Source organism: Sphaerodactylus townsendi, linkage group LG09, assembly GCF_021028975.2.
Source record: "Sphaerodactylus townsendi isolate TG3544 linkage group LG09, MPM_Stown_v2.3, whole genome shotgun sequence".
In the NCBI taxonomy this organism is placed as follows: Eukaryota; Metazoa; Chordata; class Lepidosauria; order Squamata; family Sphaerodactylidae; genus Sphaerodactylus; species Sphaerodactylus townsendi.
The window spans coordinates 24,215,622-24,241,692 of record NC_059433.1 but is presented as its reverse complement, the minus strand read 5'-3'; the positions used below and the strand labels follow the sequence as shown (position 1 = coordinate 24,241,692).

Below are 26,071 nucleotides of genomic sequence, written 5' to 3'. Positions count from 1 at the left end.
GGCGAAGAGGGGTGGGAATTGGGGATGCTGGCAGCTTTGCTTTTGTTCAAGAGCCCTTGCAGCCCTTAGGTGCAGGTCTGCAGAGCTGCCAGAGTATGAGTTACTGGAGCAGGTTGGAGTCCAGCATCTTTGACTGGGATGGGTGTTTTAGGGGAGTCACTGGAGAGGGATGGTGGGAGGGAGGGGGGCTGGAAGGATTTCCTCCCTGCTTCCTGAGACTTAGAGCTCTTTTCAGTGGTTTCTGTTGGTGAGGAAAATAACAGTTCATTTGGGGGACTTTTGTACCCTGGATTTCTGTTAATGTAATGGGTCATTCACTCTTTAATTGTTGTGTCCCTTGCAGTGGAGTATTCACAAGGTGAAGTGGCCTCACCTAAACATTCCCCCTACTTCTGGTTGTAGGTGGGTTTTCCAGACTGTTGTGGCTGCCCTTGGTCACAAGGTAGATCTTGTTCCTAACGTTTCACCAGCATCTGTGGCTGGCATCTTCAGAGGTGTATCCCAGAGAAACTGGTTGTTGTGGGTTTTCCAGACTGTGTGGCCTTGGTCTGGTAGATCTTGTTCCTAATGTTTTAGCCCATGCAATCTGTGGCTGGCATCTTCCCATTTAGAGGAATGTATCCCCAGAGAAACTGGTTGTGAGTAGGTTTTCCAGGCTGTGTGGCGTGGTCTGAGTAGATCTAGTAGAATGAGCCTATAATTGTTATAGTGAATGGGCAGCCTAATGACTTTGTCATTAATAATCCTTTTGATGTATCTGTGCACTGAGCCAATGTGTGTGGGAGGCGGTGAACGTTTTTTTCCTGTTTGTGTCACTGCTTCACATGCGCACACCATTGTTTGTTTGTTGATATTATTGAACAATTGTAAACAGCTTTTGGTTTCTCGCCTTACTTAAGAACATAAGAACATAAGAACTAGCCTGCTGGATCAGACCAGAGTCCATCTAGTCCAGCACTCTGCTACTCGCAGTGGCCCACCAGGTGCCTTTGGGAGCTCTCATGCAGGAGGTGAAAGCAATGGCCTTCTGCGGCTGCTGCTCCTGAGCACCTGGTCTGCTAAGGCATTTGCAATCTGAGATCAAGGAGGATCCAGATTGGTAGCCATAAATCGACTTCTTCTCCATAAATCTGTCCAACCCCTTTTTAAAGCTATCCAGGTTAGTGGCCATCACCACCTCCTGTGGCAGCATATTCCAAACACCAATCACACGTTGCATGAAGAAGTGTTTCCTTTTATTAGTCCTAATTCTTCCCCCCAGCATTTTCAATGGATGCCCCCTGGTTCTAGTATTGTGAGAAAGAGAGAAAAATTTCTCTCTGTCAACATTTTCTACCCCAGGCATAATTTTATAGACTTCGATCATATCCCCCCTCAGACGTCTCCTCTCCAAACTAAAGAGTCCCAAATGCTGCAGCCTCTCCTCATAAGGAAGGTGCTCCAATCCCTCAATCATCCTCGTTGCCCTTCTCTGCACTTTTTCTATCTCTTCGATATCCTTTTTGAGATGTGGTGACCAGAACTGAACACAGTACTCCAAGTGCGGTGCGCGCGATTTTATATAAGGGCATGACAATCCTTGTAGTTTTATTATCAACTCCTTTCCTAATTATCCCCCGCATAGAGTTTGCCTTTTTCACAGCTGCCATGCATTGAGTTGACATTCCCATGGAACTATCAACTAAGACGCCCAAATCCCTTTCCTGGTCTGTGACTGATAGCACTGACCCTTATGTATGTGAAGTTTGGATTTTTTGCCCCTATGTCCATCACTTTGCATTTTGCTACATTGAACTGCATTTGCCATTTCTTAGCCCACTCACCTAATTTATCAAGGTCCGCTTGGAGCTCTTCGCAATCCTTTGTGGTTCTCACCACCCTACATAATTTGGTATCATCTGCAAACTTGGCCACCACACTACCCACCCCTACTTCCAGGTCATTTATGAATAGGTTAAAGAGCACTGGTCCCATAACGGATCCTTGGAGGACACCACTCCCTATATCTCTTCATTGTGAGAACTTCCCATTTATACCCACCCTTTGTTTCCTGTTCCTCAACCAGTTTTTAATCCATAGGAGGACTTCCCCTCTTATTCCTTCATTGCTGAGTTTTCTCAACAGTCTCTGGTGAGGAACTTTGTCCAAACCATTTTGGAAATCCCAGTCGACAATGTCCACTGGTTCCCCCTTATCCACATGCCTGTTTACACTCTCAAAGAACTCTAGTAAGTTTGTAAGACAGGACTTGCCTCTGCAAAAAAACATGCTGACTCTTCCTCAGCAGGTCTTGCTTTTCTACATGTTTTACAATTTTATCTTTAATGATAGATTCCACTAATTTCCCAGGAACAGATGTCAAACTGACTGGCCTGTAATTTCCTGGGTCCTCCCTAGATCCTTTCTTAAAGATTGGTGTGACATTGGCCATCTAGTCTTTAGGGATGGAGACCGATTTCAGGGATAAGTTGCATATTAAAGTGAGAAGATCAGCATTTTCATGCTTGAGTTCTAAGAACTGTTGGATGAATGCAATCTGGGCCAGGGGATTTGATTGCATTTAATTTATCAATAGCTGCCAGAACTGCTTTCTTGTCTACCACTATCTTCGCTAGTTCCTCGGATTCACCTCCTAAGAAGCTTGGTTCAGGTGCAGGAATGTTCCTCTCCTCCTCTTGGGTGAAGACAGATGCAAAGAATTTGTTCAGCTTCTCTGCAATCTCCCTGTCATCTTTTAGCACACCTTTTATTCCTTTGTCATCCTAACTTGGGCCTACCGCTTCCCTAGCTGGCTTCCCTGCTTTTGATATACTTGAAGAACTGTTTGTTACTGGTCTTGATGTTAGCAACCATGCGTTCCTCATAATTCTTTTGTCTCCCTTACAGCTAACTTGCTTCTCTTTTGTCACCATTTGTGTTCTCTCTGGTATTCTTCATCAGTTAAGTTGGACTTCCATTTTCTAAAGACATCTTTTCCCCTAATAATTTCCTCAACCTCGCTTGTTAACGATGTTGGCTTTCGTATATACTGTGCGCTGCGTTGCCAAAGCTCCGGAACACATGCCAGCTAAGCTTTGATGACTGTGTTTTAAATAACCTCCAAAGCATCTTGGACAGTTTTGACTCTCTTGATTTTCCCTTTCAGCTTCCTGCGCACTATCCCCCCTCATCTTTGAGAAATTTCCCTTTCTGAAGGCAAATGAAACTACATTAGTAGCTGTCCCTTGTTCACATGCACAGATACTGAATCTGACAGTATTGTGGTCGCTCTTCCCTATCGGCTCAACAACACTGACTTCCCGCACCACGTCCCGGGTACCACACCGAATTACATCTAGGATCACCTCTCCGCTGGTTGGATCCACAACCATCTGCTCTAAGTCAGAGTCATTTAGCCTATCGAGGACTGTTCTCTCCTTACTATCACCTGCGGATGCCTTTTTCCCGTTTATATGGGGATAGTTAAAATAGCCCATTACCACTACATTTTGCTTATTGGCCTCTCTGATTTCTTTTTTCCATCTCAGAATCCCCTTGTGCACTTTGGTCAGGGGGGCGATAATATATTCCTAATGTTAAACTATGCTTCACCCTGATATTGATATCCACAGTGCTTCTGTAGAGGAATCAGCTCCCCCTGCATTGTCTATTTTATGTGACACTATGCTCTCTTTGATGTAAGAGGGCCACCCCACCCCCAATACGCCCTGTCCTATCCTTCCTGTAGAGCCTGTAACCTGGGATAACAGCATTTCACTGGTTCTCCTCATTCCACCATGTCATCTGTGATTGCCCACTATATCAATGTCCTCAGCTTCAAACTCTGTACTCCAGCTCCCCCCATTTTTTTAGGAATTCGAAGGCTTCTACTATTAGCATAGAGACACTTGTATATTCTCTGTCTCTGTCCCTAACCTGGGATTTATGTGTTTTTTCCCTCTAGCCTTTTGTAGACACTATCACTTATCACATTGCTATGCACCTTGCTTGTATGTGGTTGATTTAGAAAAAACCTCTCTCTCTGTCTGCATCCCCCATAGATACTGTATTCTGGAAACCGAAGTCACCCCTCTGCTCCTGTCGGCTTTCCCCAGGGATCAGTTTAAAAGCTGTTCTGCCACCTTTTGCAATGTTGGCGCCAGCAGCCTGGTTCCTCTTTGGTTAAGATGAAGCCCGTCCCGTTTGTACAGGCGCTGCCTTGTCCCCAAAAAAGGTTCCCCAGTTCCTGACAAATCTATGAAACCCTCTTGCCTTACACCGCGCCTGTCTCCATGGGCGCCACACATTGAGACCCTGTATCTCCGCTTGCCTGGCTTCGCCCTCTTCGCGTGGAACAGGTAGCATTTGAGGAGAATGCCGCCTTTGGGGGTCCTGGATTTTAACCTGTTTCCTAGCAGCCTAAATTTAGCTTCCAGAACCTCCACGAGGCTGCATTTCCCAATGTCATTTGAATTGCCAATGTGGACCACAACTGCTGGAAGCTCCGCCCCAGCACTGTCCTAACAGCAGCCTATCTAGGCGAGCATGAGCCTTATCCACAACCTTCGCACCAGGCAGGCGGAAGTCACCATCTTGCGGTCATCATTGCCTCTCCCACCAAACCCAACTCTCTATATTCCTAATGAAAGTCAAATCACCCACTACAAAGGGGGCCCCCCACCTCCCGAGGGGTATCCTCCAATCGCGAGGAGGATATCCTGACTACCAGCTAAGGAAGGGGTCCCATCTAAAGGGGAAGCTTCTTCCACCACCTCCAGACTAGCACCCTCTGTCTCACAGAACTTATTTCCAAAGACTAAGTTATTGTTGTTGTATTTTCTAAAGTTATTTTCTAAAGCACTTTTCACAGTAAAAAAATTTATTAAAAGCATTTTTTATTGGCTACTGCTGCTGTGTGTGGCATGGCCCATTGCATGTGCTCAAGATTTGTGAGTTGGGGGCATATTCATGATAATGTGATGATTTAGAAATGACCTGGTGCAAAAAAAAATTTGATGCCGTGGTGGGGTATGTTGGCGCCGGGGCATAGGCTAACTCAGGTTTTGCCCAGGGCTACAGTTTGCCTCGTTACGCCCCTGATGCCGGTGCACCTCCTGCTAGACTGCTTCAAGTTCTGCGCGCTACTGCTGAGAGGAGGGGCGTAACTAAGGCAAAAATCACATGGCAAAATCACCAATTAGTAACCGCCTCTCGGCACACACAAATAATTAGCAACCTACTCTCGGGAACCTGTGAGAACCTGCTGGATCCCACCTCTGCCTAGATGTCTTTGGCAGTCAGTTATGCCATTGACTGTGCTAATAGTCAATAGGTAAGATTTATGCTGCCATTTTGTATGCTGAAAATTATATTTGGTTTCAGAAAACCTCCGGAATGGCAGCTCTCACAGGTACTAGCCTCTGCTGGTTGTCTGCTTCAGATGCTGTAGGCTGCAATGCTGACTTTGAAATAAAAAATCTGATGTCTGATGTTTCTCCTTTTCCCCTTTGGTCGTCCCCTTTCCCATTATTATTGATGTGATGGCTTTAGTTCAATAGATGATAGACAGTTAGATCAACTAATAAAAACTCAGATTTTAAAAAAAATGAAGTTTGCTATGAAAAACAAAAGTTACAAGTTGGTACAGTTGAGTGTTGTAAAGACCTTTAAGTAGTTTTTCATTTTCATGTTGTGCACAGTTCTCCCACGATTTAAGTATTCCTTTTTTTCTGACCACGTACTTCATGATCAGGAAAAAAAAAAACCTTAATTACCTGAACTTAACTGGCACTTATTCCAGACATACTGAGTACATATATCTCCCCCCACCCACCAATAAGGGAGGAAGACCACAAACAAACAAAAACAGCCCAGATTGGTGACAAGAGTGTGGGCAATTAAAAATTTGACAGTTCAGTGCTGTGCCAAGTTGCTTTAGCTACAGCATAGATTTAATGGCAAATTTCAAACTGGGAGGTGATTAATGTACTTTCCTAAAACTGCATTTTCACAAACTCTCTTAGTAATTTCAGTTCTTTAATATGATGATGTTGCATCATGGAGAAATGTTAACTGAGCACATGTATAGTTAACTAGTTTAAATAAATGTCACAGGGCTGCTGTGAGTCTTCATTAAATAGTGGCTGAGGAAAAATACAAGGTGGACTGGGGGAAAGCGCTGTGTGATCAAAAAAATATCCTTAATAAGAAAAATACCCATGTATAACACAGTGGCCTGAACAATAATTGCTTCCTGTATTTGTTAACACTGATTCATGACTTGGTTACCTGTCAATGCTGGGGGGAGAGTTCATGTCAAGCAGATCATAACTACAACTACTTACTCCTGGTAATTGATAATACATCTACAGTATCATCCTAAGTGGAATTATACTCTTCCAAGTTCATTGAAGTCTGTGGTGTAACTTGGTGTAGGATAAGGTGACCAGATGGTCATCTTGTGAACCCGGGACGGGGGTAGGCAGCTGCGCACGCGCAGCCGCAGGAGCACACTGCCTTCTGGGGCGCTGCCGTTTTCCACCGAAACGGCAGCGCCCCAGAAGGCAGTGCTCCTGACGCCGTGTGCGCATGCGCGCGCGGCTGCAGGAGCGCACGGCTTTCTGGGGTGCTGCCGTTTTCCACCCTGTGGCAGGGTGGGAAACAGCAACTTTACCCAGAAGGCGTTAACACGTCCTGCTTGCGACAGCGTCTTGTATGCCCTTGTCACAGGAAGCGCACTGCCTTCTGGGGCGCTGCCATTTCCCGCCCTGTCATAGGGCGGTAAACGGCAGCGCCCCAGAAGGCCCGGCTCCTGCAGCCGTGTGCGCCGCAGGAGCGCACTGTTTTCTGGGCCGCTGCCGTTTCCCACCCTGTGACAGGGCAGGAAACGGCAGTACCCCAGAAGGCCGTGCTCCTGCAGCCGTGCATGCGGGAGGCTGCCGCACTGCCTGGTGCCCCAGAAGGCAGTGCGGCAGCCTCCCAAAAATCGGGACAATGGAAGGAGCCCGTGGGACGTGGGACAAATTTTGCGAAGGCGGGACTGTCCCGCCAAAAGCGGGACGGCTGGTCAGCCTACTGTAGGATGGCAGTGCTAGTAATTACCTTTAACTCACTGCATTTAGGTTTTGCTTTCTTAATTATCACAACCACTTGGCTATTGTGCAGTTTGTTTTCTAAGTAATTCAAATACCAATCCAGGACCAGCAAAAAATGTGTATGCTTAATTGGAGTTAACCATGTAAACTAGTCAAAAGCAAGCATGCTGTTTTTGGAAAATATTTATATCATCCCTTATGCATCTATATTCTGCTATTCTGTGATTTTTAAAAAAATTAACCATGTTTTATATGTCTTCATTGGAACACGTAATTTTTATTTGTAAAAGTAGTTCATTTAATCTGCATCAGTTTAAAGCCACATTTGGGTGTCACAAAGATCACAAGAAGACACAAATAAACAGCATAAATACTGGATTTAGAAAGTACTTATTGAAAAACGCACCCGCCTCCTGTCCCAGGTTTTTTTTATGCAGGTAGTGTCATTCAGGAACACAGCTTGGAAAGTCCAATGACTTTAAAGCCCTTGGAGCTTCCTGTTTTGACTTCATTTCTCAAGTTGCCTGTTTCTTTGTACAGCTGCCAAGCTTTCTTGCATAACAGTTTGTTCATTAATATTTCAGCTGTCTCACCAACTGGTAGAAGACATGGGCCTTAGGCTGCAAAATACAGTTCCTATCGCTGAAGCCCAGATCTCCTTGGCCTGAGCTTGTTATTCTGGCTCTGTGAGGGAACTTTTTGTGTCTTAATTTTTAATATTCTAATATTTTCTTTAAATGCTTTGTTAGAGCCCATGGTAGGTAGACAGAAGCTGGTAGAGTTCAAGCGCAAGATGATTCCTTTTATACACAACTGAATGTGGATTTGCTAAGTGCATCTTAGAGGTATTACACTGTTCAAAATAGAAGCACAAGAGAGTCACGTTCAGTTGTCGAAACCAGGCTGCTGAGAAATCGGAAGTCATCTCCTTTTGGCTTCTACCGTCTCCAGAAAGAGCCAGAAGGTCAGAGCCTACCTGTCCACCAGAGACTGCTAAGATTAATAATCCTAATTAGTATTAATGTATCAAATTTTGTGGGTCCATTTCACTAGTGGAATTACTTTTCTTCCTTGTGGCAGTGAAAGTCTCCTTGTTTTCGAGAAAGAAGGTTCCACTAGAGCCGTGGTAGCGAACCTTTGGCACTCCAGATGTTATGGACTACAATTCCCATCAGCCCATGGGAATTGTAGTCCATAATACCTGGAGTGCCAAAGGTTCGCCACCACTGCACTAGAGGAACAGATTGACAGGATTGATAGAATTCAACTCTAGAATTCCATTTTGTGAGTCACATGGAGAACCTTTAAGGTTGAAAATGACTCAAATTATTTAAAAAATAGCACTATTATGAACCTTCATGTTGTGTGGTCTCTGCTTCTTCCTCTCCTGGAAGCTACATACTTTATTTCATTAGGAGTAAAATCTGTCATATTTTTATCCAACAAGTGCAGAGTCGTGTACATGGTTCTTTCCTTGTTTTAAACTCATAACAATCCTGAAAGATAAGTAAGGTCAGAAGAGGATAATGGGATAATGATCTCCCAGTTTGCTTCATGGCAGGGCAGGAATTTTAGCTCAAATCTCCATGGCCTTAGTTTGTTATTCTAGCTCTGTGGAGGAACTTTTTGTGTCTTAATTTTTGAAAATTGGTTGTTCAAATCTGCATAGTAAAGTTTATAGTTTTGCCTAAGAGGATATTTTATGCTGGAGTCAAGTTTAACAACCTAACAGTTGTCATGTTGGGGTAGATCCAACAAATGCTATTCAGATGTTTCTGGATTCTCTCAGAGCATAGGTGTCAAACTCATGGCCCTCCAGATGTTATGGACTACAGTTCCCATCATCCCCTGCCAGCATTATGCTGGCAAAGGATGATGGGAACTGTAGTCCATAACATTTGGAGCGCCTCAAGTTTGACACCTATGTCTCAGAGTATGACTGTGATAGTCATTTCAGCTTGATTGTTCCTAGCATATGGTACTTGAAGGTCTGAGTGCTTCTGAGTGGAGAAATTATATTTACCTGTTAACAATTAATTTATATTGATACACCTATCCTTCATGGCTGGGCTTGGTGTTCAAGAACCACAGGAAATGTGGTTTTCATTAACAATGGAGGTAAGTGTGGGGTGGGGCAGGGTGCTGCAGAGGGGGGCGGCGGCGGAAAACACAGAGTGTGCACCGGGGGCATTCTGGCCCAGCTACACCTCTGGTTATTGATCTTATGCGTTCTGAATAGCAATATGGTTTATTTGATTTAACACCCCACCCTCCACAGCCAAAGCTGGCCTCAGGGCAGCTAACATATAAATTAGTGAAATAAATAATTACCAACTCTGCTTTGGAAATGGTCACTCTTCTAAGATCAATCCATGACTGTTTTGAAAAACCAGGATAAGTCTTGCATGTCATAGCCTGCCCCATACCAGGTTATCCTGAAAAATACTGCCATGTCGTTCAGAACACTCTGATTAGAAATTATGAGCTGTGCAAACTGATTATTTTAAAAAAATTGTTTCTTCCACAGAAATATGCTTGAGCGGCTACCCCCGAGCATTAAAGAAAGTAGCGTTTGAAAAGAAAACAGACAATGTAATAATGACAAGTAATGATCTAACGTTGTCGCTTTCCTTCAAAACCGAATACCTTTAAAGGTTTTGCATTAAGAAAAAAATAAACGATAGCTCATTAGTTTATTCTGGAAAATGGCTCCCAATTTTCTCTTTTTATATTACAATGCCTCAGCCAGTGGTATTATGATTAATGTAATGCTGGAGAAAAGCAAGCAACAAATCACCTCATATAGCATTCCAAGACAACTTAAGAAATTGTTAAAAGGCACAGTGTAGAGTATTTTTATAAGCCTGTAACTAAAAGGACTGCATATGGCACTCACAACTAAATATATAGAGAAGTTCCATCCACCTCAGATCCTTCACAGCCATAATGCCCTGCTTTATGCCAGGGGATACTAAATAAATACATCATTTTGGCATATCTTGAGAGATTTTCAGGAGTTTTCTTCCCCAAATGGAAATTAAAGGGGCTTTTGGCAAGCCTTTTTTTTCTCCGCTTCCCCTCCCTACTCACACAGCCTCTTAAGATTTTTGAGATTTATATTTCTTTTGAATGATAAACCTTCTCCTGAGTTTCCAGGTGCTATGCAGGTAGCAAGTGTCTAGACTTTGGGTCCAATCCTGGGAGGTAAGTTTTGTGGTGCACAAGGAGATTATTGAACTCATGGAGGCTGGATTAATATCACTGAGGTTAGATTAATATAAACAACTAAGAAGGTTTATTTGTGTACAGGTCTCTCTTAAAGGAACAAACCAGCAGCACAAGTCTCCAGGAAGCCAAAATAGAAACCTGGCTGAGGCACAAAAATTTAAACTGGTTATGACCCAGAGGCTGATTCCGCATGGGCCAAAAACAGCAGTGTAAAAACGGTGTAAAAACAGTATAAACCCTGTATTGTCGAAGGCTTTCACGGCCGGAATCACTTGGGTGCTGTGTGGTTTCCGGGCTGTATGGCCGTGTTCTAGCAGCATTCTCTCCTGACGTCTCGCCTGCATCTGTGGCTGGCATCTTCAGAGGATCTAAAATAAATTCTCTGATCCTCTGAAGATGCCAGCCACAGATGCAGGCGAAACGTCAGGAGAGAATGCTGCTAGAACACAGCCATACAGCCCGGAAACCACACAGCACCCAAGTATACACCCTTTTAAACCGTTTTAAACTCTTTTACACCGTTTTCACAACGTTTTCACACTGCTGTTTTTGGCCCATGCGGAATCAGCCAGAGAGTAGTTAGACTTTTCTACAACACTTTCAGGCACTAACAGGCTTCTGTTGACTAGCAACTAGGTCGGATCCTCTCTCGCAGGATTCCACCCACACCATCCTGCTTTTCCCCCAGTGTCAGACTGAATTGAACATGGTCTGCTCATCATCAGAGACAGATCTAACAATTGAGCGTCTCTTCTGTCCCAGAGACAGAGGCTAAATTGCCTTGCCATAGCTTAGGAGTTCTCTGGGCAAGCACTACTGGCTCACCCTGCCTCCTCCCCAACTCCACATGGAGTTCAGGGGCCAGTGTGCCATTCAATGTTGGGCTGAGCTGGGCTCCACTCTTTCTCCTCCTGCATTCTTTCCAACCTTTCATGCCCCTTCTTGAAGGTGATTGGATGCTGGAGCAGCGCTGCTATGGGCTCATCTGAGGCCCCTTCCGCACATGCAGAATAATGCACTTTCAATCCACTTCCAATGCACTTTGCAGCTGGATTTTACTGCGCCGAGCAAAACTACTTTCAAACCATTGTGAAATTGGATTGAAAGTGCATTATTCTGTATGTGCGGAAGGGGCCCCAGTGGCTGATTTTCCCTTCAGGGGCAAGATAGCTTCCTCTCTATCACAGGGCTCAGTAGAACTACATCTTAAATATGCATATGATATAAACACCTCCTGTGATTAAAATGCATTGAGTTTTTAAAGTATACCTGAGAAGCTTATGTTTTCCAAACACAAGTTATATTCAAGGGTGGGAGGATTTTTCTCACTTCTAGAAGTCTGGTAAGTTCTAATGATATAGCAGGATACAGTTACTTTGCATATTTTTACAAAATGGTATCTTCATTTGCATAATTACATTTTCGTTTGAGCAATTGGCTATTGCTGGAAACTGCCTTTAATGTCATGAAATGCTATCCATGTATCTTCCAGTTAGTGTTTGTTTTGAATCTCATTTTAAGATAGTGGTTTTGATGCATCAGAAGTCATCATTTCTCTTTTCACCAGCAGAGGATTTTTTTTGAACAAGATTTTTACTGTTCATTTGTTTTGATTTAAAATGTTTTGCCTTTTTATATGTGGATTATAACAGGCAAATAGCAACACAGTCACAAAAAACTTTAAAAAAACATCGCTGAAAGGCATGATGATGGAAAGACAACATAAACATTTTTGAAACTAAACCAGATCAGATTGAAATGAGGGTAGTTACTCCAAAAATCCCAAACACCAAGAAGAGGAGAAGAAGAAGAGTTGGATTTATATCCCCCCTTTCTCTCCTATAGGAGACTCAAAGGGGCTTACAAACTCCTTTTCCTTCCCCTCACAACAAAACCCTGTGAGGGTGGGTGGAGACTGAGAAGATATCTGAAGAACCCTGGTGACTAGTCCAAGATCACCTTAGCTGGCGTGTGTTGGAGGGTATACAGGCTGATCTTGAATTTCCCAGATAAGCTTCCCACAGCTCAGGGCGCAGAGTGGGGGAATCAGAAACCTGGTTCCTCCAGATTAGCGTGACACCTGCTCTTGAACTACTACTCCACTGCTGCTCTCTCTTTTAAAACCACAGTGGCATCTGCCAGGATAGGTAATAGTGGACAGAGTTCTTAAAAAGCATAAGCAAATAAAAAATCTCAACTGTGAGGCTAAAATATAGTAAGTTTAACTGTGGGTCTGTGATGGAGTTCCACAACTTAGTTTCCCAACTGGAAAGGCCCCGCTTTACTTGTGCTCGTCCACTGAAACTTTGACAGTGAAGTTCACAGGGCATGGCCTCTTATGTTGACCTTGCTTTGATCAGCTGGCTCAGGGTGGCGGAAGGTTATCCACTGGGTTGCTAATATAAAATGTGTAAAACAAAGGGACAATACTCTAGTTCAGGGTGGCCATCCTATGGCATCTTCAGATGTTCACATGGGATCAATCAATTCCTTATCAGCCACTGCCAGCATGACCAATTGGCCATGCTGACAGAGACTGATGGGAATTGTAATCCATGAACATCTGGAGTGCCATAGGTTGGCCACCCCCTCTCTAAACGCATTAGGAGATGTTGAGCTTTTAGATCTGAAAACAAAAAACTTGAAATATAACCCCCCCTCCCCCACCTTCAGTCCGGCTTGGGGATGTTTAAGAGTAAGGCATTTACAAAAATGTGGATACTGTATGCTAAGGCACTTCTGAGCAGCACTGAAATTTTTATACTGTCTGACATTTAATGTTCATGCATTGTTCACTTTCTCTTGTTCTTATACTTTTTTGCATTTTGTCATCATCTTTCAGTCCATTTATGGACATGAACAATCATATTTCATAGAATCGTAGAGTTAAAAGAGACCACAAAGGCCATCAAGTCCAAGCCCTGGCTGTGCAGGAATACACGATCAAAGCATTCATGACAGTTGGTCATCCAGCCTCTCTTTTAAAAAAAACCCGAAAAAGGAGATTCCACTGCATTCCGAGGCAGTGTATTCCACTGTTGAACAGCTCTTACTGTCAGGAAATTATTCCTAACATTTAGGTGGAATTTTACCGTTACTCCTTGTCCTAGTCTCTGGAGCAGCAGTCTGTTTATTCCAGAGGCAGTTTTGTGGTGAGCTGCTAATGTAAACAGGGCTGAATCCAACAGGTTTTGTAGCCAGCCTGGTGTCATGATTAGGAGCAAAGGCCCCTTAACTGGTGAACTGGGTTTGTTTCCCCACTTCTCCACATGAAGTGTGCTGGGTGATGTTGGGCGAGTCACAGTTGTCTGAGAGTATCCTACCTCTCAAGATGTCTGCTGCGAGAACGGGAAGGGAAGGTGGTTGTAAGCCACTTTGAGACTCCTTCAAGATAGAGAAAACTGGGATATAAATTCCGACTTATTCTTTTTGGCGAGTAAAAAAGATCCAATGGCTAGTTGACCGCTCAGAAAGTCAAGGATGTACAGATCTTCATGTACAAAAAACAGATGCCATGGGAACTATAGTTTGGCTAGATCTAACTCATACTTCCTTAAAAACAATTGTAAAAATATATGCTGATTTTTTTAAGGTTTCCAAGAGGATTCTGAGGACTATGTACAACCTGTAAATCAAGTTTGTTACCTTGTAAAATTTATCTCACTTTTGACTCATGACCACTTTAACCAGAGTGAATTGACAGTTCAATTTCAATTGCGCTAGAGACTAATGATCTCTGCTAGATAAACAATTAACTATAATATTTATGGACCTATACCTACACACATTTTCATGCTAAAACACGTGCTTTGTTAAGTATCCAAAAAGTTTGGTAAATGCCAGAGTTTAGTAAGTTAGCATATGTTTATTAGTTTGGTTTTAAACGTATGCTACTGTGGTATCTCCTCTCTTCATACACAAAATGTTCAGATCACAAAATGCCGGCAGCCTCAGTTTGTGAATATTTTCCACTACATTTCAAGGTGTTTTTTTTTCCTGTGAAGTATTTTTTTACAGAAGGAAGAAAAGAGTGTCTCTAAGAGATTTAGGTTAAAACTTGTCATTAGTAAAGTGTTTGTGATAGTCCATCTGTGTGCTACCAGCAATAATTTCTAAGACAGAAAACATATGAAAGATAGGAGGCTGAAGGACACCATTTTCAGTTTGTTTAGCTCAATCCAGAGAAATCTTTAAAAATGCCAACTCAGAGAATACCACTGAATCCAATGCTGTCACCCTTCCCCCCAGGCAAAACCCACTTGCAAACAATCTCTAAAGTACATTGAAAATGGATGTGTTTGTCTATAACAGGGGTAGGGAACCTGCAGCTCGAGAGCCGCGATGCGTTTCTGCTCTTGCACTGTGGCTCCACGAGCCGGTTCATCCTTGCCTCCAATTCTGCAGGAAGGCGCAGACTAACTGCCTATCACGGGTCGGCTGGGTCAGCTTGCTGGCTTCACCCGCTAGATGTGGGATCGGCGCTCGGCAGTCAAGTAGGCCAAGCCTGGCTCTGTTCACTCTGCTGCACATCCATGCTTCAGGAATGACAGGAGTAAAAGGTAAAAAGTTTATATAGTGTTATCTTTATTTTAAATGTCAAAAATTATTTGCGGCTCCAAATGTTTTCTTTTCCCGTGGAAAACGGGTCCAAATGGCTCTTTGAGTGTTAAAGGTTCCCTACCCCTGGTCTATAAGATTTATACTCCACTATTCCCCTTGGAAGTGCATTATTCAGCATGTGTGAAAGTATATTTCCAAAGGTGGAATTGCAATGAAATATCTCTCACTTGCTTCCCCATTGCTGACATTAAGTAAACATCAAGTAGTGGGAATACTAATTGGAGTGAGTCAACACATTAGCCTTATCAAGCCATAATTGGAGCTGTCAGTGGGTCATATGAAACTGCCAGGGCAGACAGTTTTCTCCCTTCGCTCTAAATAACCTGACTTTTGGAAGGTGTTGACATCTCTGCTGTGGCATGAGACGAAATGTTCGTGTTCAACAAGAGAAAGCTATATGCAGAAACCAGCTTCTCTGCATGGGGCCACAGTGAATGAGGACATTCACGTGAATGTACGTCAGCATCATAATTTTCATTTGGGCCTGGGTGGTTTAGCCAGACATGTCTTTTGAAGTGCTCGAGGTTGTGTATCTTTTTGAAGTGACTTGAGTGAGACTGGGTTGGAGCCGAGTATACAAGGGGCTGCATCTCAGTTCCTTTGATTGTGGGCCTCTGACCTTAGATATCTGAATGAGAAATATCTGAGGCCTGGCTCAGGGGGAATTAGCAGAGTCTGATCATCCTTTGCTACTAGCAAGGGACCTCCCCCCTAGGAACTTAGAACAGTGGTTCCCAACACATATTTTTCCTTGCAAACCCCTTGGCAACTCATTTCCTTAAAATTGTACCTCCATATTAGCAAACCATTATGTAATTTTTTCACATACCCCCAAATGCTCTGGTGATAACCCCTGGGGGTACTTGTACCCCCAGTCTAGAGCAGTGGCACACGAGAGTTAGTCCTTGCACTTCTCCCTGCTGGAGAAGTGAATGCCTGAATTGATCCACATCTGCCAGTCCCACTTCTCTTGGTCAGCAGAGGAAGACAACAGTTAGGGCGAAGTTGGCTTTGGAATGGATCCCTGATGGTGGTACAGGTGTGGTGAAAGGAGAAGGTGGGGGCAGTTAATGCAGGTGAGTACTGCCAGACCAGTTAAGCTAGCGCAGGGGTCTGCAACCTGCGGCTCTCCAGATGTTCGTGGACTACAATTCTCATCAGCCCCTGCCAGCATGGCAGCATTGGCAGGGGCTGATGGGATTTGTAGTCCATGAACATCTGGAGAGCCACAGGTTGCAGACCCCTGCGCTAGTGTGTTGAGATAATTTGCAAAGATTCAACCCTTTTTGGCTGGTAAGTCTGGAGCAGCAGTGGTGTAGGAGGTTAAGAGCTCATGTATCTAATCTGGAGGAATTCAGATTAGCCTGTACACTCCCACACACGCCAGCTGGGTGACCTTGGGCGAGTCACAGCTTCTCGGAGCTCTCTCAGCCCCACCTACCTCACAGGGTGTTTGTTGTGAGGGGGGAAGGGCAAGGAGATTGTAAGCCCCCTTGAGTCTCCTGCATCCAAACTCCTCCTCCTCCTCCTCCTCCTCCTCCTCCTCCTCTTCCTCTTCCTCTTCCTCTTCTTCTTCTTCTTCTTCTTCTTCTTCTTGAGATGCTCTCTGCTGGCTGAATAAAGAGAGAATCCCTGGAGTTATTTTTTACTCTTGTGGAGTGTTCCATCTAGCTAATTTTTAAAAAAAATCATAATGTTTAATCTGAGTAGCTTTCAGTGCCTGCATGATGGAACAGTCTGGACATATGAACCCATCCTTGTTAACTATGCATGTTACAGTTTTGGTGCCACAGGCTGTCTTTAGTACAGGAGCCCTTTCCTCATATCATGAAGAACTGTCCGTTCTCTTATTCATCCCACACACCTGAGCACACCTTCTGCTGCGCTCTTCCATCCACCTGAGAACATGTTCTGCTACATACGATTACTCCTGTGTGCAATAAGGGCTGAGGCTTGCTTGATCAGACAACATTGCCCAAGTTGAGCGGGATAGAACTGTGGACTTGTTTTATTTTTTTTTCAGGACTCAGATGGGTCAAATTGGCCGGGAAGAGGTGTAATGAGAAAAAATGTTTCCTTTGCAGCTTTGCATCCCTATTGAGCGTTATTTGAAATCTCTTCCTGAGTAAGCTGCGGGGCATGCAAAGAGCTATTTGACACCCCTGCAGAGAGAAATAGAGGAGGGATTCTATGCCAGCCAGACCAGGGAGAAGTGTGCTGTGCCAGCAGAGGAGCAGCAGAGTAAAAAAAGGAAGAGAAAACAAATGGAAGGAGACCTCCTGCATTGTACGCCGTTCCTGTCCTACCCCTGTGCTGAGCGTGAAGAAAGATAGAAGAAATTAATCTTTGGCGCGTTTAAGATCATCATTATCTAGTTTTCTTTACTTTTTTTTAATGAGAAAAATTATGAAGAATGTTTGGACTTTTAGTCTTTTCCTCTTTTGTGTTTTCTGAAAATGCTAATCTTTCCCCTTATTTATAGATAGCGTAGCGCTGGCATTTGTAGTGTTCAAAGTGCTTATGAATGTTGTCTCCAATGATCTTTACAGCAGCCTTTTTAACATCTCTTCTATTTAATTACTACTTTTATATTTTGTCTCTCTTCCTTCATGTGATTCAAGGCAATTTACATGGGAACAGTTCATGTCCTGGGCGCAGTTTCCCCTCCCTTCATCACTGCCTTCCCCCTTCCCTGTCTCAGCAAAACACAGCAACACAGCCAGGGGCAAGGATACCCACAGTGAGAGACAGGCTGGGAGAGGGAGAGACCTGCTACCCCAACCAGCCGCCTCGGCCGTGAACCACACGCTATGTGATAAAAAGCTGCATGCTGTAAGCTGTAAGCTGATCCTGCATTGCATGGGAGGTTAGACTAGATGGCCTGTATAGCCCGTTCCAACTCCGATTCTGTGACTCTATGACTATATTATTTTTTCACCGTCATCATTTTTCCTTTTGGGGATAAGTAGATAAAATCGTACATGATTTTTTCTCTCTCCTTTTTTTTCTGAATAGCTGTTGTTTCTACATCATATTAGGCGATCTTAATTTTATTTGCTTTGCTTCCCCCGCTTCCCCAGCCCCTGAAGAACAACACGGTGGTGGCCATGTCTCGAAAAGTGCGACAAATGGTTCATTTTGGCAAAATTGTTTCACCCTGGGGACTTCAGCTGAAAAGAACTGCCAGCGAGTTTAGCCGTGCTTGGCCCAGGAATGTATCATCAGGTGTTGTCGCTACGACCTCATCAGCCAACACCATGGAACTTCTTGGAAAACCTTACCTGCAAGATGACTACAGCAATGTCACCAAGAAGATTCTTTCTAAGGTGGGAAGAAACTTGCACAACCAACGTTATCATCCTTTGTGGCTGATAAAAGAACGAGTGAAGGATCATTTCTACAAGCAATACATAGGGCGCTTCGGGAACCCGCTGTTTTCAGTTTATGACGATTTGTCTCCAGTGGTCACAGTAGAACAGAATTTTGACAGCCTGCTTGTACCAAAAAGTCATCCTAGCAGGAAGAAAGGGGATAACTACTATTTAAATCGCGCTCATATGCTGAGAGCCCACACTTCAGCTCACCAGTGGGACTTGATGCACTCCGGACTTGATGCCTTTCTTGTTATGGGAGATGTTTACCGTCGTGATCAGATTGATAACACCCACTACCCAGTCTTTCACCAGATGGAAGGTGTCCGACTTTTCTCCAACCATGAGGTAAGAAGTGTTGTAGATGTCTGGGAGGATTGATATGATGTTCCTCCCAAAATGTCCTAGTGAGCAAGTTCAAGAGGAGGCTGAACGTTCCTGAACAGTTAACAATGGCGTTTTCCCCCTTGGACATAATATCTTGGGATAGGGAGCTGAATTATCCCGGTCTGCCCATGAATTTCGCATGGCTTCTGCCCATAAATCGAGCATGCCCCATGAGATTTCCCTTCCCTTTTCAAAAAACTGTAAACTTATATAGCAATTCAATGAACAGAACGCCCTATAACATTTTGTTATTTTGACATTTGTAACTTCCTTTTTTGATGCAGCATAGAAATTTTAGCTGTCCTGGACTTTTTTAAAAAAGTGCTGGTAATATTCTGAACTGTAGAGACCTTTTTATTATTGCTTTCAGAGATAGTAATATGCTAAATTATTCCTATGTTTTATTATGATTTCAGCTACTGACTTTCAGAAATTGCACTGGGGGGAGAGAGATGGGTGTTTTCCCCACGGACCCGATATCCTGGGATAGACCCGGGATCATACATACTGGGTTGTTTTTATCTCGGTTTCTCTGTTTGCACTGCTGCCCATTTCCATGAAGGAATCGAGTTAAGACTGGGAAGAAGTATTCCAGTTTCTTTTGCATGAGCTCGCCTTTTTTTTTTAACAATGTAGATGCAGCACACATCCTCAAACAGTTCCGGGGGACCCACACCCCTTTCTCTAGCTTTGCAAAGGATCCGATGCTCGTGTTCACCCCTCCCCCTTTTCCCTTTGCAAAAGGATCCGATGCTCGTGTCCACACACCCCCTTTTCTCTTTGCAAAAGGATCTGATGCAAGATGTTCCCTCGCTCTCCGGCGAGGGGGACGAGGGCTGGAAGCTCTGGCCATGTCAGAAGAACGTGAGGTCAGAAGGGGAGAGCAGGGAGGCAGGCGCAGGGGCGGGGAGAGCAGGCAGTGAGGCAGGAAAAGTAAACTGTTCTGTTTCCCGAGGTGTTTGCATGGGAGCGGTGCGGTTTTCAAAAGAAATTAAGCCATCAAGTAGTTCCTCCGCTGGGGAATTATCAGCTAAAAATTGATCAATCTTAGTCTGTTTACATAGCTCCTGACTACAAGAGGACAGCGAAGAGAGGTGCTGCTTCCTCATGCACTTCATCTTGAATAAGAGCAGATAAGTAGCAAAGCAGGATAATAAATCGCTTTCATTAACAAGCCATCGACAACAAACTGGCGTAAGGCAGCCAACCCCAAGAGTAATGCCGCCAATTAAGCAAAAGGAACTAACAAGCTCTACATACTATAGAAAGAGCCAAAAGAAGTCCCACCTTAAAACCTGAAAGACCTTAAAACTTTAAAACTCAGAATGGAAAATAATTAAAAAGATACCAAACGGCTGTCCGAGAGGTTAATGTGCTGTCGCTGCCAACTAGATGCCCCTCCCAAATCATACATAAACCAGTGTATGGAGGCAGCCCAAAATAAATCTTAGTTGAATCAGTGTAGTGTGCTAGGCTCAGGATTCTGTACAGCAGGAACAGTTGTCCTCAAGAACGTCAAAATGGCAAAAGGCAGGCTCATCGATCATTGGTAGAGCCTTTGGTTTTGTGTTCACACATAATAGATTAAAATATTGTTATTATACCAACATTGGCTTTTGTTTCTAGTGGGTAAATTTTGTATAAGTCAAGCTTCATTGCCAATTGTGTATATTTGGGTAACTTTTTTTGGTTCTCTTTAAATCTCCAAAAGGAGCAATAGAATTGAGTGGATGTAGAAAAGGAGCCTCTGTCAATTAATGGTATTTTATTGAGTTCGCTTTGCTCTGTTTTTTGCTTGGTGGTTTACAGTGTTGTTGTATAAGCAGGAAAGTTCTCATTCTCTTCTCAGAAGATTGAGGGGCCGCATTTCAGTCCCTACAGAACCTGCTACAGCCAGGGTTGATATGCAGAGGCGTAGCAAGGGGGGAAAGCACCTGGTGCACTGATGCATCCTCTGCCCCTGCCCCGCCCCGCCCTGGAACGCCCCGTCCCATCCTGGAACACCCCCCCCCCACACCCCTGGAACACCCCTGCCACATCCTTGCCAGACCCCCACAGGGGCGCATGCCCAGTGCATCGCGCCCCCCTGTCCCCTTGGAGCTACGCCTCTGTTGATATGCATCCCTTCCCTAGGATTTTCCACTCTATCCCCCTCCTAGATTTCCACTCTTATGCTTAAGGACTAAAAGTTGATCATCTGTTGATGTCCTGCTCTTTGAGTTTTCTTTGAGAGAGCTAAGATTATTGATCACATGCAACATGGCTTTTTTCTGCAGTGCCCCTCAGATTTTCTGCTTTAGGGGCACCCCTCCCCTTTAGCATTCTGCAAGCTGGTTAAGATTTCTTTGTCCTGGGAGGGTTTAAATGGTTTTATACCTCGAAGTATTTTGTTTTAATCAATTCTGCAATTGTATTGATACTGACAAACTGTAGGATTTTCTGGGGAGGCGACGCTGTTTTAATTTTTTTTATTATATTGGCTGTTGTTTTTGTGTCCGTTGCTGTTGCTGTTAGTTTAATTGTTTTAGTATTTCCTATGCTCTGTATGGGATAGACACGTTTAAAGATACACAGCCTTTGCAGCCATTAAAATTACTATGTTTTAGTAATCTTGTGGGATGCTTTGTTAAACCAGTCAAAATGTCTGTAGCACTCCAGAGTGTCATGGATGAAAGCAGGACAAAACCATTCACCTTAAGAAGGATCAGGATTTATGTAGATCTATATTTATTTATTTATTAAATTTATAGGCCGCCTCATCCCCGAAGGGCTCGAGGCGGCTCACAACATGACTGTTTCCAGAACAGTAAATCAATATAACATAAAATCTAACATTAAAATTCAGCAGCAATTAAAACAATAAATACAGATTAAACAACAAGGTTGTGTAAAAACACACACACAGGCGCCCGGTCTAAAGGCCAAAGGAGAAGGGAGGAGAGGCAGGGCCCAGGATGGAATCAGGGCCCTACCAGGATGGAAAAGGCAGCATAGTTCCGATTTCAGTGGGGGGCAATAGAACCGTGGCCAGCCCCTCCAAAAGCCCGGTGGAATAGCTCTGTCTTACAGGCCCTAAGTGGACCTCACCAAGGTCCCCGGCAGAGGGGTCTGACAGCTGGGAGGTAGAGCATTCCACTCAGGCAGGGGCCAGAGTTTGTGTGCTGCCCTGGGCTTCCCGGGTCGAGGCCAGCCGCATCGTCGCAGGGCCAGGGATCACCAGCAGTTCTTCCGCAGTTGACCGCAGTGGCCTATGTGGGACATAAGGGGTGATGCGGTCCCGTAGGTATATCTGTAGTGACAGTGAGGCTAGGAAACCCTTCTCCCCTTCACCTCTATAGTTCCATGCCCTTCAGGGAAGAGAATAAGTCCCACTGACATGCAAATCCCTGACTGCTCTGTTCTGACGGGCCTTTGCAGCTGGAACCCAGACTGGCCAGGACCTTCTATACGCACTGAGGAACTAAATTAAAAAGTTGTTTTTTCTGTATCTGGGGGAACATGTCCTTTGAGTGACAGCCAGGCCCTCTTTATGTATACACCTATTTGCATCTTTGGGGTGGGAGGGTAAATCAGGTGCAGCTTCCAAGTTTGGCTAGAAACCTTTCTCTGCTTTCATTTTTTTGTATTAGTGTCTGCATTCTGCACAATAATTTCTGTCCTCTGCATACTCTGTAGAGATGCTGAGAGTAGAACAAAGCTTGAATGTGTGTAAGATATAAAAAGATCGACTGAATTCCTATGTATGTGCTTTGCTGCTGAAATAGTTATATTTTCTCTTCTTGACATCAAACTAGAATGTGGGGGAGGGGTAACACCCCGGAGTTGGTGGCAGTAAATAGATGGAAAGACCCTCTCGAGCTCTTGAAAAAGAGTTGGGGAGTGATGAGGGATCCCTATGGAGGAGGGTGGGTTTCCCTCAGCAAAACAGATCCCCCCAACTTCTGAACAGGACTGGGTCTCATTTGACTGCTTATGGTCCTAGTTGCGTAAGTTGGGAGTGACTGAGACTGGCTGGCATTGGTCTGGAAATGTTACTCTGAAAGCCACAGAATTAATTCCATGTGGCCAAGGGGGCCTGAAGTTGTATGTATCAAAACATGTCCAATAGCAAGCATGGAGAGCCAGCATGGTGTGGTGATTAAGGGCAGGTGGACTCTAATCTGGAGAACTAGGTTTGATTCCCCACTCCTCCACACGAGCAGTGGACTCTTATCTTGCGGACTGGATTTGTTTCCCCACTCCTGCGCATGAAGCCTGCTGGGTGACCTTGGGCCAGTCACAGTTCCTCGGAACTCTCTCAGCCCCACCTGCCTCACAAGGTGCCTGTTGTGTGGGGAGAAAGGGAAGGAGTGTGCCTTTGAGTCTCCTCCCGTGAGAAAAAGGCGGGGTAAAAATCCAAACTCCTCCTCCTCCTTCTTTGCGAAGTAAGAAAAATAAAATAAAAATGCATGTGGCTTGCCCAACCCATTGGTTGTATAAGCGACTGCAGAATTCAAGCCATTCATTTTAAGACTTCCCAAGTAATGTGAAAAATGTTAATATGTGCTCTGAATGTTTAATTTGCTTGCCATTTAAGCCCAAATCATTTGAATCATTTTAATCTTTAAAGCCACATTTCTTCTTCATATTAATTATAATGGAGCTGCAAGTGAGTGCTGTGTAAGGAAAAAAACTTTCTCAACGCCGTGCAGCGTGGGAAGTGTTAGATACACCATTGACCTGGCTGCCAAGGCAATCCGTCGTTGCTGCCTTATGTGCATCCATATAAAACTATTATATTCTGCAGCATTTGCTTACGATCTGGCTCGTTTCTTTCTGGAGAATTAATCTATTTTTAACTCGCTTTGAGAGGACAGAACCTGCGTCTCGGTGTTGGCTGGATTCTGTGTGCCTGTTTTGAAAGGGGCCCTGCAGGAAGGCACAGTCCTAATATTTTATATCTGGAAAGGGTCTGTGGCATCTGTCATTGCAGTTCGTTGCCGTTTTCAATTGAGAGATGATTTTTCTCAAGAGGACGACGGAGGTGTTATTGCCGAATGCTAATGTCTGATATATTCTGCAACAGTTTTGTTAAGCCAGGCAAATGGGTTTTTTTTTTTTTGGGGGGGGGGGGGGGGATTGTGTAACTTTCCTTGCATAACCATTATCTTGCTTAATTTGTGGGTTTTGAAATGGGAATGGAGATTGTTATGTAACATTTAACTTGCTATGGACTTAACTGCAAATATATAGAAAAAGAAGAGGAGTTTGGATTTATATCCCCTTTTCCTCTCCTATAAGGAGGCTCAAAGGAGCTTTTCCTTCCCCACCCTCCACAACAAACACCCTGTGAGGTAGGTGGGGCTGAGAGAGCTCTGAAGAACTGTGACTAGCCCAAGGTCACCCAGCTGGCATGCGTTGGCGTGCACAAGCTAATCTGGTTCCCCAGATAAGCCTCCACAGCTCAAGTGGCAGAACTGGGAATCAAACCCGGTTCCTCCAAATTAGAGTGAACCTGCTCTTAACCACTATACCACGCTGGCTGTCAGCGTTATTTGAACAAAAAAAAGGTTAATGGTAGTTTGTTTTTTTAGATCGGATGACAGCACCATGTTCAAAAGTACCTGAAGATTTGAGGGTGCAACCTGGGACAGAGGGCTTTAGAGAAGGGAGAGACCTTGGTAGGGTATAATGCTGTGCAACATTCCAAAGCAGCCATTTTGTTCAGGAGAAATGGAATAAATATTTTAAGTAGATAAGTGATTTTTGTAATCCGGAGACACGAGGAGATCTCCAGCTGCCACCTCCAGGTTGGCAGGCCTGTTTTTAAATCATCTAATGAGAATTCCTTATTTGTTTAATTCGCATACTGTTTTTTCCCCCTATTCAGTAGCATGTTACAGCTTTTGTACGCAGAGTGATGAACTCCTTGGAAAAAATAAAGAGGCTATAAAGCAAATCAGAAGAAAAGTGTGCCTTGACTGGCATCTGACTTCAACTGTGTACCACGCTGGAGCTTCTGAATGCTGGAGTGGCGAGGGTGAGAAAGTAAAGAGCAGGGAAAAACCTTAAAAATATATATTTTAAAAAATTATTTTCCAAAGTATATTAAACAGAATACAAAATACTAGAAACAAGAAAACAGAACCAAGAAAATACTAAAAAATAGTTAAATAATAAAAGTATGGAGATATAATCTACCCACAATAATATTAAATAAATTACGTTGTGGATCCCAATATGACATTTTCAAGTTACTAGAGAAACTGTTATAAAATCTTAGAATCTTTATCATTTATCCATCAACTCCCAAGCATTTTAACTAGTCCGGTTATTATATCTTAGTCATAATCAATTTTCAGTCCTCGAGTCATGTTTTCAATTCTCGAGTCATATAAAAAGTGAAGACCCCATTTCTTATTGAATTCATGTTTTGAACATCGATTTATGAAATTAGTTAATTTAGCAACAATAGCGTATTCTTTGAATTTATCTTCTGCAGGGAAGAGCTGTTGAATTCTGCTTATATTCTTCCTGGAAACATTAGGATAGTAATCATAGGTAACAAACTGTGACACTGTTTACAGCTTTAGAGCTGTAAAACATCTTTCCTTTTCTCTCTGTTTTATTGAGTGGGATTACATTCCCTTGGGCTTAACTGTATATGGTGCACTGCTCTTCATTGAAAAAGTGTAAAGGCAAAACTGTCCAATTTGGCCAACCACGATGGTTGTCTTTTCTCTACCTAAGTGAGGATCACAGCAGAAAATCTCGTGCATGTAGCCAGCACTTCACTAATCCGTCTCACGACTCTCTCCCCAGTGTTCCAGTCTGTTTAAAGCTACATGGTGGAAGTGCCCTTTTTTGGCATTGGATTTGTTGGCCTAGTTACCAACTTCTCTAAGTATCCCTCCAATTATGTTTCCTACTTGAGAACCAGCATAGTGTGGTGGCAAAGAGCTGTGGACTCTGATTTGGAGAGCCGAGTTTGATTCCCCACTCCTCCACCTGAGTGGCAGAGGCTTATCTGGTGAACCAGATGTGTTTCTGCACTCCTACATTCCTGCTGGGTGACCTTCGGCTACTCATAGTTCTTCGGAACTCTCTCAACCCCACCTACCTCACAAGGTGTCTGTTGTGGGGAGAGGAAGGGAAAGGAGCTTGTTAGCCACCTTGAGTCCCCTTACAATAGAGACAGGTGGGGTATAAATCCAAACTCTCCTTTTTCTGCTATTTCCCTTTCACTCTTTACTTGGAACTCTTACAAGTTACAAAATACCCCTTTGAAATACTGGTGACATGCATACTTTGCTTGCTATTCTGAAAGGGTGCTGTTCTAGTTCCAATAACTTTAGCAAGATGATTCAGCAAGCTACGCGCACGTCACTCTGATTCAATGTATCTTTCCCTCCG

The 26,071-nt window shown here is 43.8% G+C and overlaps 1 protein-coding gene across 3 annotated transcripts in view; it reads left to right on the top strand.

Moving 5' to 3' along the window:
* Nucleotides 1-26,071, top strand: part of FARS2 (phenylalanyl-tRNA synthetase 2, mitochondrial) — a 293,048-nt gene that overhangs the window by 63,349 nt on the left and 203,628 nt on the right. For all 3 annotated transcript variants that reach the window (XR_007245429.1, XM_048507442.1, XM_048507443.1), the window contains exon 2: nt 18,002-18,640. Coding sequence is in view for 2 of the 3 variants with exons in the window: in XM_048507442.1 (XP_048363399.1) it covers nt 18,029-18,640 (612 nt within the window). In the remaining variant the exon portion in view is untranslated. The remainder of the gene's footprint in view (nt 1-18,001; nt 18,641-26,071) is intronic.